This window comes from Crinia signifera, chromosome 2 (assembly GCF_055691185.1).
Source record: "Crinia signifera chromosome 2, ASM5569118v1, whole genome shotgun sequence".
In the NCBI taxonomy this organism is placed as follows: Eukaryota; Metazoa; Chordata; class Amphibia; order Anura; family Myobatrachidae; genus Crinia; species Crinia signifera.
Window position 1 is genome coordinate 49,196,651 of NC_139218.1, and position 19,030 is coordinate 49,215,680.

At 47.3% G+C, this 19,030-nt stretch overlaps 1 protein-coding gene across 1 annotated transcript; it reads left to right on the forward strand.

Moving 5' to 3' along the window:
• The first annotated feature begins 130 nt into the window (after nt 1-130).
• EIF2S3 (eukaryotic translation initiation factor 2 subunit gamma) lies at nt 131-17,847 on the forward strand. The gene is made up of 12 exons (XM_083172006.1): nt 131-292; nt 4,943-5,006; nt 7,032-7,159; nt 7,669-7,790; nt 9,391-9,485; nt 11,042-11,200; nt 12,117-12,251; nt 12,866-12,960; nt 14,009-14,153; nt 15,099-15,268; nt 15,354-15,526; nt 17,446-17,847. Exons 1-12 carry the CDS (start codon nt 224-226, stop codon nt 17,507-17,509), a joined length of 1,419 nt encoding a protein of 472 aa, XP_083028132.1. The 5' UTR covers nt 131-223; the 3' UTR covers nt 17,510-17,847.
• Nucleotides 17,848-19,030: the final 1,183 nt, after the last annotated feature.

Consider the following 19,030-nt stretch of genomic DNA (forward strand, 5'->3'; position numbering starts at 1 on the left):
AGTGACTGCCTGACCCGCACATTCCCCCACGGCAGTGAAAGGGTGCGCGACTTGCCTGGCCACGCCCCAGCCGTAGTATCACCGGCTGTGGGCCAATCACGTGCTTAGCGTTGGCAGCGAGACAGGGCGAAGTCGAGGTGTGAGACGCAGCGTGTACCGGAAGTGGATGTGAGGTGCATCCTGGGACTGGCTGCCGTGTGTCGGAGACTTCCTCTTCACCAAAATGGCGGGCGACGAGTCAGGAGTCACTCTTGGACAGCCGCATCTCTCCAGGCAGGATTTGACTACTTTGGTGAGTGACCGTTACTGTAGGCGGCCTGGCTGGCAGACTGAGCTGCGGGAGAGCGGCTTGGGCGGTGAGAGAGATGTGAGAGGGGAGTGTAGGGCTCGCAGTAGGGACCTGTGGCGGTGCCTGGGCTCCCACTCTGCCTCGTGTGCTGGCCGGAGCGCAGGCCGCTCTGTATCCCCTGGTCCTGGCTGCGGTACAGGGCTGTCTTATGCCGGGATCTCTGTGCTGTTCCCCTCCCTGGCAGTCACTAAGACCCCCTGCAGTATATGTATACTAGTGTCACCTCTCTGCAGGGCGCTAGCTGTAGCTGCTGTACATCCCAGGGCTATGGTCTCTATGCTTATACATGAGGCCTTCAGCCCTATTGGAGGGGGGAAATGCTGCATACATATTGTGCTACGTCTTTGTGCCTGGAACCTACATTGACCTCGCCAGGTTAAACTTACTAAATAGCTTCTAAAAATATTATATTTCCCGTAGCATCCAATCAGATTCTATCATTTCTATATGGCATCCAAGAAAATGATAGAATTTGGTTACTATGAGCAATATTACCTCTTAATTTCTGAGCTGCTTCCGTAAACCTACTCCTAGTTTAGCAGTAGGCAGCTAACTGTCACCTATGACGTCTGTACAATGCACATAGCATAGATGCACATCCTCTTGTCTTTTCTGGAAGCCGCAGGATGCTTAAAGACCCTCATACACACTAGACCAGTGGTTCCCAACCTATTTTTCACTCTCGTATCCCTTGATTATGCTTTTCATTCGAGTATCCCCTCCTCGAGCAGTGTGCGATCAGGAATCGGGTGCCTCTGTATCTGGCAGCTGGCTGAGTACTGTCTCCAGGGTTCCCTTTAGGGTTAATGCAGCTGCTTCCTCCACCCATGTCAGCGCAGGGCAGATGAACGCTGATATCTGAGGGCAGCGCACATAGCTCCCAGTGGATTGCTGGACAGGAAAAAACAGACGCTGATGATGCTGCCAACAGAACCGGAAGTGACGCAACTTGGTTCGCCACCGTGGCAATGGGAGACTTCTTGCGCCATTAGCAATAGAATTTTCACATAGCCCCAACTGGTCTTCAGGGTACCGCCAGGGGTAGAGTACCCCAGGTTTTGAACCATTGCACTAGACGATAATGTGAAAAATCTCTCAGAAGGGCTATTCTGTGCAATATATTTACACTCTTGTCTGAGTGTGTACACAATATTGTTAACGATGGCTTGCTTGTGAGTGTGGTGAGATGGTGAATGCTTCTGGTCTGAGTATGCACTACTTGCCCAACTACAGTAATAGGCCCTAAGGACCCAGGAGGTAGCACAGGAACAATGAATCTCTTTTAATTGATCGCTTTGAGTAAGAGTCATTTAAGCACCGTAGCCAGTGGTAATGGCAGCTATGTGTTAACTACCACCAGCTCATATATACGATCAGCCTATAATGATACAAGCAGAAATCTGCTACCGCCATGGGCTGAAAAACGCACATTAGCTACAACATAGTTTCAACTAAACCTGCCCCATGATGCCTGTAGATAAATTGGATATATTTTAAGCTTGTGAGCAGGGCCCTCCTACCTCTGTCTGTTTGTTACTACCCAGTTTGTTTTATCACTTTGTCCAGAAAATGCTGCGCTATGTAAGTGGTCCTGTCACTTTGCACAGTCACTGTGTGTTGTGATCAAAACATGTCACAACGTTTAATATAGAAACCTATAAATTGATGGAAGATAAAGAACCATTTGTACCAATGTAGTTTGATCTTTTAAAGTTCGTTAATTAGGGTTATGCTGGGTACATACCTGAAAATGGACTTGTCTGGCAACAAAGATCTGGTTATGTATGGCAGTGCGTGAAGGTCCTCCAGAATCCCATTAGCAATGCATGGCATTGCTATTGCCCAGCCAGGGCATTTTTTTACTTAGCCGCTGCACACAGTGTATTTGGTTAATGCCACTGGGAATGGCAGCTGTTTATCTCTGACTGCTGACTACAGCTTGATTTTGACTTATATATTTGACTTGTATATATTTTGCTTAAGTTGTTTTCTCTTTGAAGTGTTATTGCCTTACATATTATCCTTGACACAGTATGTTGCCAGAGTAGGATGACTGGTACATGCTTTGTAAACACTGTTGTGACAGGCTTCATAGCACTCATGCAGCAGGGTCGCTCAATCCAATGTTTTGGTGCCATTGCAGGGAGAATTGGAGAATGTTACAGGGTTGGAGTTTGCCGGGGGTGCGGGATGCTGGCTGATCACAGATGTTGTGTTTTGTTTTTTTTTAAAGCGGCAACCAACCTGCTTTTTCCTTGTAAATGATAACCACTTTTAGAAAAAAATGTCAGAGATCGTCTGGCTTCCTGCACCACCAGCAAATTCTGACCCTGTTACAGATGCCCGAGGAGTAGATGACAGTATAAGTATCGGAAGCCAAAGCGGGATGCAGTTACAATCCCGGGATCCCGGCGTTCAGAATCCCGACCGCCGGAATGCTGACATATTCTCCCTCCGTGGGTGTCCACGACACCCCTGGAGGGAGAATAAATTAGTGTGCCGAGCGTAACGAGGCACCGGGCCCGCTGCGTGGCGATCCCGCAAGGGGGGGAGCCCGCAAGGGGGGGGGGCGATCCACGTCCCCCCCCCCTTGTCGGCATTTCGGCTGTCGGGATCCCGACCGCCGGGATTCAATACTGAATCCGCCAAAGCATATGACAGAAGAATGCCCTGCTCATGGGAAAAGGAGCAGACTGTCTGTCTGTCTGATGGGGTCCCAGAGCAAAATAGTTTGAGGGCCCCTGGAGTAGACAGTAAGCACGGGACACAGAGGGTTAGGATAAGAGATGGCTAGGTGTGATGAAGCTTGATTGAAGTTTTGCAGAGAATCGGATAGGGCAGGGCTTGACAATTTTACGTTTCCCCTACACGGTGCGATGTGGGGGATGTGACGGGGTGGGGAAGAGATGAGAGGGGGAAGGTGATGGGGGTGAGGTGACCATGCAAGAGGGTGTGATGTGCCAGGGGGCGAATAAGTAAGGTCATGGAGGGAGAGGTGACAGGGTGTTAGGTTAGTGGGGGTGAGGCAACAAGGGAGCAATAAGGAGGGTGAGGTGATGGGGGTTACTTGAGAGGGGGGAGGAAACAGGGGGCGGTAGAGAGGGTGAGGTTCTGGAGGCCCGGTGATAAGGGGCAAGAGGGAGTGAGATGATGGGCGTGAAGTGACAGGGGAAGAGTTAGTCAATATGGGGGGGGGGGGGGGCTCACCAACATCAGCGGGTATCCTGGTCGCTGCTCAGCACCTGCTTCCTGGCCGCTGCTGGTCTCTTTATCCCCTGCTCCCCGGTGCCAGACGCCGCTTGGCTGGGGAGGGAAAGGGGTAGTCGGGCAACGCTGGGCGCGGTGCGCTGCTGCTCTGTTAGGGTGGCCAATGCTGCCCGCGTTGCTGCTGCTGTCTGTTAGGAGAGGGAGGGTAGGGGAGGTCGGGCATTGCTGGCCGCGGTGTGCTGCTGCTGCTCTGTTAGGAGGGGGGTTGGGCTGCTGCCGCTGCTGGTTCTTCTACTGCTCAGCTCTATTAGGAGAGGGAGTCCGGCAATGCTGCCCGCACTGCTGCTCTGTTAGGAGGGAGGTCAATGCTGGCCCAAAACCAGATTCTGCGACCTCCCTGGTCTGGTCGCCAGGAAGCAGAATCTGGTCGCCCTGGCGACCAGGATTTGTCGAGCCCTGGGATGGGGATATAATTCCTGAGCTAGGGCGCAGCATGGGCAATATCTTGAATGAGTCTATAGTCGAAAGTAATAAGGTTGCATTGTGTATTATGTTTGCTTATTGGGCAGCAGTCACCATAAGGTGCAGGTTCTGTGTTAAATGCTGTGGGCCCAATGCAGTCAGTTGAATTGTGAATATTGCCCCCCACCCCACCCATCCCCGTTGTTTTCTCTGAAATACTTTTTTGACCACGTGTGTGGGTCTGAAAATAATACCTCTGTGATCCGCTAGACATGAATTGGTCCACAATATGTAGCTGCTGTATGGTTTAGCTGTCTGAGCTAAACTTTAAAAATATATATTTGGAATTACGGATGAAGAACTATACATTAAAATGGTTTGAGCAGCCAGGAGAGTATAAAAATGTAAGCTAAAGGTCTCTTCTGATTAAGTGTATATTGGCTTTAGATACACATCTGTCACATGGGGTAACCGAATGTTTATCACAGGGTATTTGTGTAGGAAGAGGAGCTGGTGTGCATGTGATTAATGGCACAAAGGATCGGATAAAAAAAAAAATGTATGTGTCTGTTTTGTTTATATATGCACTTGTCCTCATGTATGCAGCCCTTTGGGTTTAGTGTCTGCGCGCGCACTCATTTGTAATTTTATGGCCCTTTGGGTTTAGTGGGGTATGTGTATATGCACAGTGAGCTGTCCTCTGTGTTTAGTGGTGGGTGGGCACTTGTCCGCAGATGTGTACACTTCTTTGGGTTCAGTGGGGGGGGTGTGTGTGTGTGTGTGTGTGTGTGTGTGTGTGTGTGTGTGTGTGTGTGTGTGTGCGCGCGCATATATGCACTTGTCCTTGGAAGTGTGCTGCACTTGAGGTTTAGTTGACATATATATATACAAAATTGTATTCATTTTTTTTTTTTCTATTTACAGGATGTTTCCAAACTGACGCCCCTTTCCAGAGAAATTATCAGCAGACAAGCGACAATTAACATAGGTAATATTAGTAAGCACGGCACTAAATTTCTGTAGAAGGGAAGACTGAATACCATGTATCGAACTTTTCTGAAGGGATTCACCAAAGTACACAGAAATAAAATCCGGCCCTCGGCTCCGAGCCCACGCAATTCACCTAAGGATTTCTGCAGGTGTTCTGAAAAAGGGAATTGCCTATCCCTTTTAAATCAACAATAAAGAAGCAAAAAAACAATAAAACTGTGCCAAATAAAGTCCAGAATTCTAACTCAACATATAACTTTAATAAAACATGTATGAAATTCACTGTCCAGTGATGAAAACAATAAGTCACATTGCACACCTTAAAAAAAAAAAAATAGAGAATGTTTCTGTTAATTGCTACTTATTAGTAATGGGCCCTACACACAGAGCGATTTTCAGCCACTTTCTGAGCGATTTGACAGAATTTTAGTAAATCACTCAAAGTGGCTGACCATCGCTGTGTATGTAGCCCACACAGGGATATGTATGCTGCGATACATAACAGCCCTGCTGGTAAATTGAAAGCAATCGCTCAGAAGACCCTGCACATCTCTGCAGTGTGGTGGCCTTCCAAGCGATCGCTGAAGGGTCCGGGGGCTCCTGCGACACAGAAAGGGTACCTGGTCATTGCGGCGGTGACTGAATGAGGAGGAGGAGGTTGTGGTGCTTGGAGGAAGCAGCAGGCCTCCAGGCAGTGGTGGATGAGACCCAGAAGTCGCAGCGGGGAGCTCGGCGATCTCTGCCTTCTATGTTTCAGATTAGGGTGCCGGGACTTGATTTACTTAAAAATAACGTGAAAATTTTTCCAGACAAAAGATATTTTCCAAATAAAAGTCAATAAAAAAAACCATACAAACAGTCACAAAAAATATTTCCTTATATCCACAGTTTTATCCTGAGAAAGGAGGGCTACCAGACCTTCCTTTTGGGGGTAACTGAACTGCACTGCCGAATAATCGCATATGCTGATGTTATTCCCGTATAGACTACTTGTGCATTCAAAAAAATACTCTCAAAAAGCCTCCTTATTGGGCAAGGGGATAGGAAGGGTAATAAGATGATTACAGTCTCACCCGGCTTCTGGATTGGTCTTCTAATCGCGGGATCTTATGTCGGGGGATTGGATTATGAGTAACCGTGCTGCCACCATGGTTTTTCAACTCGCACAAATGGAGTATGATCTTCTGCAGCAGGGCTGTACTGCCACTTCAGCCCTCTGGATTTCTCCCTCCCCGACTCCTGCTTTTAAGATCCCGCGGCCATTATCAGTGCGGCGCAGTGGACTCCTGCCTTGTAGCGTCCACTATCCCCGCACCTCCATGAGACTGTCCCCCGGGCTCACAGTTATACAATCTTCGGAGAGTTGGATTTGGAGCACAATCCTAGACAAATGGACCGTCTCCCTCCGTCTCACCTGATTGTCTATGTGGAGAGGCTGTAAGGTCTCAGATATTCATAAAGTGACTTATACCACCATGTTTTACTGTCCCAGGCCAGTGAGGCTCACTGAAAGGAAATTACTATGGGGCATATTAAGCCATGTGATCAATTAGCACCCTCCTCATTTGAGAGGCGGTCCGCAGCCGTGTGAAGAGGTGGAACTTCACTCACCATTGAATTGATTTCCCTCCCTCGTGCGCATGATCGCCAGGGCTGAATCGGACCCTATGATCGGTGTCTAATCGGCTGAGAAACCGCAGGTGGGATTCAATGTCCCGTCTGCCGCGGGACGAGAAAGTGTCCAGGAATCGGCGAGCTGCGGCCGGGAGCTAGTCAATTCCTGCCCCAGTGGGGAGATGGCTGCGGGAGATTGAATACCCCCCTGAACCTTTTTTCTGACGAGAGATCTTCTCAGTCTTCCTTTGGTTGCCTGTGGTCCTTAATAGAAACACTAGAAGACCAGCTGCGGGTTTCTAGCCAGTTTGTGTATGTCTCTCCTATTTATAGAATATGATTTATCATATCCTTATCTGCTGCCTTGCCTTTGCGATGTCGCTAAATGTATGGGTTTTGTCTTTTACAGGTACCATCGGTCATGTAGCCCATGGTAAATCCACTGTAGTAAAAGCCATTTCTGGTGTACACACTGTCCGGTTTAAGAATGAACTGGAGAGGAATATTACCATCAAGCTTGGTTATGCCAATGCCAAGGTGGGTTCATTGTTCATATGGTATTCATGTTTGGTGCATAATATGCATAATATTCAAAAAATTGAATTGAATTCCAAATTAAATATTTCATTGATAAACTTCTACATGTATGGGCTTTTTTTTTTTTTCAGTACGGACAGCTCCCGGCTCCCCCTGCCCGGCTCTATGTTACTGCCGCCTCTGTGACAGCGACTCCCTCCCCCCCCCCCCCCCCCCAGCCGCCTCGCAGCGTCCCCCGACCGCCACCTCGATTTCCGCTGCCCCCCTGCTCATTCCACCTTGCAGCTCCCCGGGAGTTGCAAATGATACATCGCATGCAATGTATCATTTGCAAAACATGGCACATCAAGTGCCTAATCATGTGTCCCCCTCCCGGGGAGATGCAGGAGGACTAATGTATGGGGGCCTTAACTCTGAGTAGTGGATTTCTTCTTGCACCCCTCCTGATGTGAGATTGGTATAATTACTTTGTGGCTTGGATTTTGTTACTGAGCATTACTGCATTGCAGATCTACAAACTCGACGACCCTAGCTGTTCCCGGCCCGAATGCTATCGCTCCTGTGGCAGCAGCACTCCCGATGAGTTTCCTGCAGACATGCCAGAAGTCAAGGGCCATTTTAAATTGGTCAGGTAAAGAGCTGATGTTTGTTCTTTTATTTCCTGTGACTGCACTTATGTTGCCTAATTGTTATCCGGTATTAATGGGGCCTACACACGTAGCGATTTAGGGGCATTTTCTAAGCGATCTCACCGGAGAACACTGGTCCTGACAGATCGCTCAGCGCTGACACATCGCTGTGTGCTGAGCAATCTAGCATATCACTCTGTGTGTAGGTCCCTTGTGAGATTACTATATAAAGGAGAAGAGAGATCCAACCAAGGTGTACTGTTGATGAAAGGCGAAGGCAGATGGTACTCTAAACACCTTATTGTATCTTGGCTATAATTAGGGTTTGCTGAGGTTGTGCTGTTCTGTGTCTTACTGAGAGCTGGAATATATTCAGATTGCTGAAGTCAGATTGGCAGTAATTGGATGTAAAGTCTGAGTTAAATGATATATATCCACAGTATTGGCACAAAAAGTATATGCAGGGTTTGTGCTTCTGGTAGAGAAGGGAATTTTAGGGACCTTAGATGGAGACTTATGAGAAGGGTGACCATATTACACAGCTCTACACACTAGGGCCTAGGCCATCCTACCACAAAAAAAGCACAGTTCTATGAAAGGGTAGATAAAGGTAACCTGTATAAGTGAGCACACAACCGATGTGTAGTGGAATTCCATTTGTAACTGATGTGCAAGTGCTGGTTACATTAATGCAGAAGGCTTTTCTTTCATGAACAATGAAGCAACATTGGCATTTTATGCAGCTTGCGGTGTTGTGGTACAGTCGTAATGAGGAAATAATGTACAGGAGCCTTTTAATTTATTGCGCAAGACACAAGTGGAGTGTTGGCGTTACGCAGGCAGCGAGGGGATGTGCGCTTACCCATCCCTCCTCACATGCGGACGCACAAGGGAAAAATCATTTAATGGTCGCTCAATGGTTTTTCAAAGACAAATAATGATTTTATTTTCCGACGGAGATAGCAGGATTTGTAGTGGGCGCTGACGTCATGTGTCATCAGCTGCCCGCCTCACGCAGGCAATGAAATGTTCCCAAGGGACTGATTGAGTCTGAATTAGGCCCTAAGTCTCCACTGCCCATTCTGATTCCACCTGTCTTCTGTTGGTGGAGAGAGATGAGCAGGGAAATCGCTTTGTGGGGTGTGTGGATTCCTGTCCCCGTGAGCAGTGTTAGGCGGTCCCTGATGCCGATGTATTGCAGGGACCGGATAAGCTGCTGGGGTGGGGGTACATACACAGAAAGAAGATACGGTGATTAGTGTGTTTGCCAGGGAAAGTCAGTCTGGAGTATTCATGTCCCACTACAGCGGGGAGCGGCATCTACAGTCAGAATGCGTTTCACCACGTGAGCTTGTGCACCTGACAGCCTGTATGTTCTGCCTAAGACATAGGGCAGACTTAGGGCTCCTGTGGATGCTGTCGCGCTTCCCCTTTATAGTATACATTGGAAATTATCAGGGGAAAGTCAGCCTTCAGAGAAAATTGAGCCGTCTGAAACCTCATTATGAGCCCATGGTCATTTGCCAATTCAGTAATAGCTAAATCAGTGATTGCAAATGGTCAGATACTTAATTTTTCTGTTCCTCTCCTCTTTTGTGACAGGCACGTGTCCTTTGTGGATTGCCCAGGCCACGATATTTTGATGGCAACTATGCTGAACGGTGCAGCTGTTATGGATGCCGCCTTGTTGTTAATAGGTGAGTTTGTGACTTCTGGTCAATGGGACATTGTTTGTGACAATGGGTCAAGGGGAAGTTTGGACCAATCCAAATTGGAGCAACATCGCTCACTGAACTGAGCATACCTATTGGGGGAAGGAATATAAATAAAAGCTCATTAAGAAAATCAAAACAAATGCGTATAATACTGCAGAGCAAGCAGATAATAGGGTTCCAGAGCACCTGCAGATCTCATCTTTCCTTCCTCGCCTTTTTTATTATTTTAATAGTCAATAGGTCGACATGAAAAAAGGTAGACAAATTAGGGCTACATGAGTTTTTGGTGTCAATCTCAACATGGACACCCAATTAGTATAAACCAGCGGTTCTCAAACTGTGGGTCCTGACCCCAAAGGTGGTCCCAACCTTCTCAGCATGGGGTCGTGACTACATGTTGCTGACCATCAGGCTGATGAGTTTTCTAATCTGTCAGTGATTCAAGGAGTCTGAAAGATCTTTTGAATTGTCTGTTATTTTAGACTCCTCCCATCATTTTGTGCCTCCACAATGCTGCCATGTATGTGCTGTCTGCTGACTATACGTGTGATGTGATGACCTTCTGCAGTAACTTGCTGGGGTCCTGTCATTATTTTTATTGTCTTTGAGGTCCCAGAGCAAAATAGTTTGGGGCCGCTGGTATAACCTATACCCTCACATGGCTCCCTTCGCTCACCATACTTCGTTCTATTATATGCTCTCTCTATGCTGACATGGATGGTGCAGTCAGAAGAAGCCGATTTAAAAAATAAAAATAAAATCATAAAAACTTATCTTGACATGTGTCGACCTTTTGGGGTAGACCTATTGACACTCTATCTAGACTCTGTAGATCTATCAACCGGAACCATCTAGCTTCTCCACTTTCCCTGTGTTGGGTAATGTAAAACACTGATGAAGCGCAACTAACACTTCATGTGGAACATACATTTGTTAGGGACCATGTAATTGCAGGGATGTGTCGGTAATTGCATTCTGCAACGCCACTCACCTCATGCATGGGTGTGGTATAGGGGTCCGACAGTTGGGATCCCGACAGTCATTATCCCAATGTTGGGATCCCAACTGGCCAGACCCAGACAGCATGGTGAGCGCAACTAAGCCCCTTGCGGGCTCGCCACGCTATGCGAGCCACTTATTCTATTCTCCCTCTATGGGGGTGGTGGAACCCCACGAGGGAAAATAGCGGGTGGCCGTCAGGAACCCGGCTGTCTGTGTTTTGACAGTCGGGACCCCGTCCGGCACCCATGCATATTGGCTATTTACTAACACCATATGCATGCAGAGCAGGTCTGTCGGGTAAGAGCTGTCATTTGCAATAGGATGCAAATGTGCCGAGTGATGCGTACACCGCAGCGGATGCTTGGAGGGATCAGAGTGTTAAGCGCACAGGTCTCTATAGGGCATTGCCATGTAAAGATTCAACTTTTAAATACGGACTATGGCCAAACCTCTGAAACTGCATTGTCTGAGGTCTGGCTGCCTTCCGTCTGTTCTCTACTATTGTGTAATTGTATTGTTTTCATCCTGTTTTCCAGCTGGCAATGAATCCTGTCCGCAGCCCCAGACATCTGAGCATTTGGCTGCTATAGAAATCATGAAACTAAAACACATCCTTATTTTACAAAATAAGATTGATTTGGTTAAAGAAAGTCAGGCTAAGGAGCAATACGAGCAGATCCTCGCATTTGTACAAGGTAAGATTTCTATTCGGTTTCCTTTAAGAACAATGTATTCTGTGGGGAGACCTTTTATGCTGGTTACAAACCAAAACACTCCAGCTGCTGTTGAACTACACATCCCAGCATGCCCTGTATCAGGTTTAGCATGGCCGAATAGTAAAACTGTAGCAGGGCATGCTGGGATATGTAGTTCAACAACAGATGGAGAGTCAAGGTTAGCTATCACTGAACTAGGACAACAGATCTGTTGATCTGTGACTATTATAAGTAGATTAGCACTTACCAGTCAGCCGGCTGTGACGTGCCTGACACCGCTCCTAGGGGTGGTGGTAACCAGACGTTTCCTGTGAGTGTCAGGGAAAACGCAGGCGTGCCCAGGTGTTTGAAGGGAAGTTCCTTGACACCCGCGCCGGCCCCAAACAGCCTGCTTCTATCGCAGCCACCGTGTAAGGCCTGGTACACACCAGAACGATCCTGATTGTTAGTAGATTGTTAGCAGATTGTGTGATGGTCGCACGATCTGTTGGAGCACACAATCTGCTAACGATCTGCATCCAATCTGATCCCAATCCGATCTGAGTCTTTATCCAGTTGAATGGATCTTTTACAGATCCTCACTGCAGCAGGTAGGATCTGTAAAATGACCAAACGACAGCGGGGACGCGCATCGGATTGGAATCGGATCGGAATTGGACCTAAACATGCCCAATCTACATACAATCTGCATCCAATCGGTCGGAATTGGATCCAGATTGATGGAATTGAGCCCTAATCGTTCTGGTGTGTACCCCCCCTAAGTCCTGTGCTACGCACAGACTGCACACACTGCTACATGTTTTCTAGGGCTGATTTATTGTAGTAACTAGATATAAGTTGGGTATGTTTTGAATTTTATCACGTTTGTAAGAGTTTCTGTGTGTTGCTTTAATAGGTACCGTTGCTGAGGGGGCTCCGATCATTCCGATCTCTGCTCAGCTTAAATACAACATTGAGGTTGTCTGTGAGTATATTGTAAAGAAAATCCCAGTGCCTCTACGAGACTTTGCTTCGGAGCCAAGGCTTATTGGTAAGTGCGGCGCCATCCTCCTGTCTAGATAAATGTAACTTTCTTTAAAAACTGTCATTTTTATAATTAAACTAGGTTATACTGTTAGTTTATCAATTGTTGTTGTGCGCCTGATATCCTGTATAAAGCTCTATTCTATTGTATTGGCTCTTTTTGGAGTGCGGGGTTATTCTATTGCGCTGGTCACTCTGCAGTGCCAGGTTTAGTTGCATAAACTTAAATTATAGGTGCGACTGTAAAGTGCTATTTGAATGAGCAGAGATACCAGAGCCGGCAGCTGTTTTGCTCCCACCGGACCAAGAATTAAATTGCTCCGTCTGGCGCCTGGCAGTAACAGCCACCTGGATAAACAATTGAATTCCTCCTGTTTATCTGCCAATAGAAATTCAAATGCTGTGAGGTTTGGAAAGTGAGTGTTTAGTACACTGCATGTTTACAGGGAAGCCTCATTCCAAATATTGGAAAAAGAGTCATACTATACAGAATGGTTAGAGTTTATCTCTGTAACCACATCGGTGGGACATGGGAGGATGTAGCATCAGCTAAGTATTTGGTAAACTGGTTACTTATGTCTCCGTAACTGGCAGAAAACGTCACTTTTTATGTTCTTACAGTTATCCGATCGTTTGATGTCAACAAACCAGGATGTGAAGTTGATGATCTAAAAGGGGGCGTAGCTGGTGGCAGTATTCTAAAAGGTGTATTAAAGGTATGGACCCAAGACCGAAACCCTTGTGCGTTCTGCATGTGTGGAGGTGAATGGTAGGGTATCTGTGACCCACAGGAATTACACTATTGTGTTCACATTGGGGGTTATTCTAGTTCACTCTTTCTGACAAAATCCTTCTTAGATGGACAAAACCATGTGCACTGCAGGGGGGCAGATGTAACATGTGCAGAGAGAATTAGATTTGGATAAGTTATTTTCTTTCTGTGCAGGATAAATACTGACTGCATTATTTTTACATCACAATATAGATCTCACTTTGAAGTAAAACCCCACCCAAATCTAATTCTCTCTGCACAAGTTACATCTGCCCCACCTGCAGTGCACATGGTTTTGTCTATCGAAGTAGGATTTTGTCAGTGAACTAGAATAACCCCCCTTGTCTGAGCATTTGTTTATCAGACTTGGCACAGTGGGCCTGATTCAGACTTGTTAACAAAACTGCATTATGTGCACTGCAGATGGGGCAGATGTAATATGTGCAGAGAGTTAGATTTGGGTGAGTTATTTTGTTTCTGTACAGGGTAAATGCTGGCTGCATTATTACACTGCAATTTAGATTAGTTTGAATACACCTCACACAAATCTAACTCTCCGCACAAATCTTACATCTGACCCACCTGCAGTGCAGCACGGTTTTGTCCATCTGCGAAATTTGCAGCCTGTCTGAATTGGGCCCAATGCCCGATTCAGGCCAGTCAGAAAGGTCAGAGGCTTTCTGTTTTCTCATCACACCACACTGAGTAGGCAGATGTACTGTGCATTATGGACCTACCATGACCAACTTGTACAGTTTCCAAAACATTGTTTTAATAGAATGACAAGGGCGTATCTGCATAGTTTGCTAGGTTGGCTAGATATTAAGTGGTCCCCTTTTTATGTTACGAGGGCATTGTTTGCAATCTATATCAAGATGTAACTTTCAAAAATACTATGCCCTAGTATGATAAACCTTCTCCCATCCATTCGGTTGTCGGCTTTTACAATTGATTAAGTTGTCCTAAGAGGGCTTTCATGTTATGTTCTGCAGGTGGGGCAGGAAATAGAGGTGCGTCCTGGCATTGTTTCCAAGGACAGTGAAGGAAAACTCATGTGCAAGCCAATCTTCTCCAAAATAGTTTCCCTCTTTGCTGAGCACAATGACCTACAGTACGCTGCTCCGGGAGGTCTTATTGGTAAGCTACCGCATTAGCCCTTAGTATGTCCCATCAGCAGCATATATATTGATGTCTGTATAGTCCTTTTTTATTTTTTTTTTATTTATTGTTTTGTGTATGTCTAATCCTATTTTTTATTTATTTTTTTTCAACTGAAAATATGGTACTTGTTTTCGTGCCATGCGATGTGGTCTCACTAGTTAATTTATTCATTGCACCCTGACCGCCAATCGCATCACACGCAAAATCGCATGCGATTTAGGAAAACACCCCCAGTGTACATTTCAATGTGATGCAATGGGATTTAGCACACCCCCACTATCCACGTCACCCTGAAGCGTGGCGAGTGGACACGGTTATGCGTCCTCCTGACCTTTTCATACCCCCACTATCCACGGCGGCGTGGAGTTTTTTATAAAGTGTGTTGAGCCACCGAGCCCGAAACGTGGCGAGCCTAGCGGATAACTTTACATGTATTGCGCGTCCCATTGCTGCGCTCGCCACGTTTCAGGCTCGGTGGCTCGCTGCACTCTCCACACTTTATAATGTCATCTCCATGCCGACATGGATAGTGGGGGTATGAAAAGGTCATGTTACCGCGTCCCCTCGTGGGGCTAGCTGTGCTTGCCACGCTTTGGGGTGACGTTGATAGTGGGGGTGTGCATGGGTGCTTTTAAAATTCGGTACCATCACATCTCATTGCATGGGTGCTTATACAATGAAAAATCGCATCGCACCGCAAATGGCATGCGATCCGCGGGCAGGGGTGCACTAAAAATTAACTAAGGCAAATCGCATCGCATCACATTGCACAGCAAAATTGCATGCGATGCGAATTTCCTACAGTGCTGTACGTTTGTAAATTAGGCAAATACACAAGTACCGAAAATATTAACAGGAAATATTAATATTCTAGCCCGTATGTAATTCTGAAATGGAATTATTATTTTTTTATCTATGAAGGGGTTGGTACCAAGATTGACCCAACGCTGTGTCGTGCTGATCGTATGGTTGGGCAGGTTCTAGGTGCAGTTGGCGCTCTGCCGGAAATATTCACCGAGCTGGAGATCTCTTACTTCCTCCTACGCCGTCTTCTCGGAGTCCGCACAGAAGGAGACAAGAAGGCAGCAAAGGTGAGGGCAAAATGGAAATCTCATAATATGAGTATTTAACATCCATGTACTTTGTGTAAAGCTATGATTTTGATTTGTCTTTCAGGTGCAAAAATTGTCCAAGAATGAGGTTTTGATGGTCAACATTGGGTCCTTGTCCACCGGAGGTCGCGTCAGTGCCGTGAAAGCTGATTTAGGAAAAATTGTGCTCACAAACCCAGTGTGCACGGAAGTAGGCGAGAAAATAGCGCTCAGTCGGAGAGTTGAGAAGCATTGGCGGTAAGCGTTTTAGAGTTTTAGATATGTGCTCATGGCAACCAATCGGCTTTGGTGGTGGTATTTAACCCCTGACCCTATTTCTGACAGGGGAAATAGCGGCAGGCGCCTATTCAATGCGGTCATTTCCGACAGCATTGAAGAGGTCGCTCGACAGAACGGACCTGACTTTAAAACCACTGTAGTCTGTTTTGCCGGAAATGGTCGTGGATTGTCGAGTTCCCGGCCGGATCTCTACAATCCAGGGCCATTTTCGCCGACACGCCCCCTCCCCCCCTTTTGCTGCTCAACTGGAGGAACATTGAATTCCTTCTCCTAATAAACTGGCGAGTGGACCAAAAACGAGGCAGGGATTGATTATCTCCCTTGAGGTAGCATTTATCAGGTACATTCTATAAAGCATGGGTCTTCAAACTGTGGCCCTCCAGATGTTGTGGAACTACATGTCCCAGCATGCCCCGACAGTTTTGGCATGCTCTTATAGGAAAAAATGTGGCAATGCATATTGGAACATGTAGTTTCACAACATCTGGAGGGCCACAGTTTGAAGACCCATGCTATGAAGTATGATTCTAGGCAACTTGTCTAGATGTCCTCTTCAGTCTTTTCACTGCTTGATACGGATCCGATACGATTTGCCGGCGGTCGGGATCCCGGCGGTCGGAATCCCGACACTGGAATCCCGACCGCCGAAATCCCGACAAGGGGGGGACATGGATCGCCCCCCCTTGCGGGCTCGCTGCGCTCGCCACGCAGCGGGCCCGGTGCCTCGCTACGCTCGGCACGCTATTTTATTCTCCCTCTATGGGTGTCGTGGACACCCACTGAGGGAGAAAGTTTCGGGATTTCGGCGGTCGGGATTCCAGTGTCGGGATTCCGACCGCCGGGATCCCGACCGCCGGCAAATTAACCGCATCCCCTTGATACACACTCCCTAATATTTGTCCTGCAACGCCAGCCCTAGGAACTTCAGCTACCACGGTAAGAGCTGAGCTCCATTCGGGCAGCACACAGTGGGCAGCGGCGTGATGGCTCTTAGGCTGGCAGTGATTTGAGGGGCACCTGAAAGGACTTGTTATGCTTTTAAGATATTAAGACTTGTAGTTAACATTTAGTACTGTGAATAGAATGTTTTAAATGAACGGCCATTTACCACCAGTTCTGCCTCACGTCTGTCCAATCTGCTCTCCGGTTAGACTGTAGGTTCTTGATGGCCAACCTTGATACTCCAGCTGTTGTTGAACTACACATCCCAGCATGCTCTGCATCAGCTTTAGCATGGCCAAATAGCAAAACAAGCAGAGCATGCTGGGGTGTGTAGTTCAACAGCTGGAGTGTCAAGGTTCGCCATCAAGGCTGTAGGTATAGGATTCATGTATATGCTCTTTAACCAATACAATACACCTACTATGTCTCAATGCCTAGTTGTGTTATAACTGCATTTTACATTGGCCAAGAACTGCTTTATTAATCCAGCCAACATAACAAAAACTACAGTGTGCTACTGCATAAAACCCTTTAACATTTGTGACCGTATAGTTAAACCCCTCCCTCCCCCCAACCCTGCCTTACCCCTCCACTTGCCATCACCGGGTCTGTGGTCCCAGCGCTCCTCCTGGATCCTGCTGCTAATGAAAAATGACCCTCACAAAAGGGCTGCCTCTAACAGCAGACCATTTTAGGGGATGCTAGAGGAGTCATTTTGAGACATCCTCAAAACGGTCTGCTGTAAGGGGGCGGACATTTTGTGATGGCCATTTTTCATTAGCCAGTGGAGCACTGAGATGGCAGACAAGTAGATCTGTGAGTGCCTGCCACAGACACGGTGGCAAGCAGGGGTAAGGCAGGTCCGCACACTTAGCAATGTATGTGTGTGTATATAATGTACAGATGTGTGTAAAATGATGCTTCTTTCGTTGCAGTTTGATTGGCTGGGGTCAGATAAGAAGAGGCGTGACCATAAAGCCGACTGTAGATGATGACTAAACAGCAGAAACATGCACCACCAATGCTGCTAAAATGTTTTAACAGTAATTCAAAAATACCGATCATATACTTACGGAGAGAACGCTATCTACCAGGATAACAACTTTGTACACCAGAAGTTCATTTGTAGCCCCCAATTTCTAATTTATAATTGAGCAGTTTTGCAGCGCAAAATGAACATTTGATGCTGTCCGGAGACCTTCTGCTCTGTAATCCACCAAATTCTATGCTTTTGTTATAAAGTATAATACCGTATTCTGCATTCTTTCTGAAGAGACCCCAGTCTTAAGGAATTGTCACCAATGAATGAGTCAACAGAATAAAATTTAAAAGACCAACTGTTTCTTTTTTTTGTTGTTGTTGAGGTAACTGGGCGCAGCGCAGGACAGCTGGGTTGCATGCAGAGTATAGAAGTAACTGGGTGCAGCTGGGTTGCATGCAGAGTATAGCAGTAACTGGGCGCAGCGCAGGACAGCTGGGTTGCATGCAGAGTATAGCAGTAACTGGGTGCAGTGCTGGACAGCTAGGTTGCATGCAGAGTATAGCAGTAACTGGGTGCAGGGCTGGACACCTGGGTTGCATGCAGAGTATAGCAGTAACTGGGTGCAGCGCTGGACAGCTGGGTTGCATGCAGAGTATAGCAGTAACTGGGTGCAGGGCTGGACAGCTGGGTTGCATGCAGAGTATAGCAGTAACTGGGTGCAGCGCTGTACAGCTGGGTTGCATGCAGAGTATAGCAGTAACGGCGCAGCGCTGTACAGCTGGGTTGCATGCAGAGTATAGAAGTAACGGCGCAGCGCTGTACAGCTGGGTTGCATGCAGAGTATAGCAGTAACTGGGCGCAGGGCTGGACAGCTGGGTTGCATGCAGAGTATAGCAGTAACTGGGTGCAGCGCTGGACAGCTGGGTTGCATGCAGAGTATAGCAGTAACTGGGTGCAGTGCTGGACAGCTGGGTTGCATGCAGAGTATAGCAGTAACTGGGTGCAGGGCTGGACACCTGGGTTGCATGCAGAGTATAGCAGTAACTGGGTGCAGGGCTGGACACCTGGGTTGCATGCAGAGTATAGCAGTAACTGGGTGCAGCGCTGGCTAGCTGGGTTGCATGCAGAGTATAGCAGTAACTGGGTGCAGGGCTGGACAGCTGGGTTGCATGCAGAGTATAGCAGTAACTGGGTGCAGCGCTGTACAGCTGGGTTGCATGCAGAGTATAGCAGTAACGGCGCAGCGCTGTACAGCTGGGTTGCATGCAGAGTATAGAAGTAATGGCGCAGCGCTGTACAGCTGGGTTGCATGCAGAGTATAGCAGTAACTGGGCGCAGGGCTGGACAGCTGGGTTGCATGCAGAGTATAGCAGTAACTGGGTGCAGCGCTGGACAGCTGGGTTGCATGCAGAGTATAGCAGTAACTGGGTGCAGGGCTGGACAGCTGTGTTGCATGCAGAGTATAGCAGTAACGGTGCAGCGCTGGACAGCTGGGTTGCATGCAGAGTATAGCAGTAACGGCGCAGCGCAGGACAGCT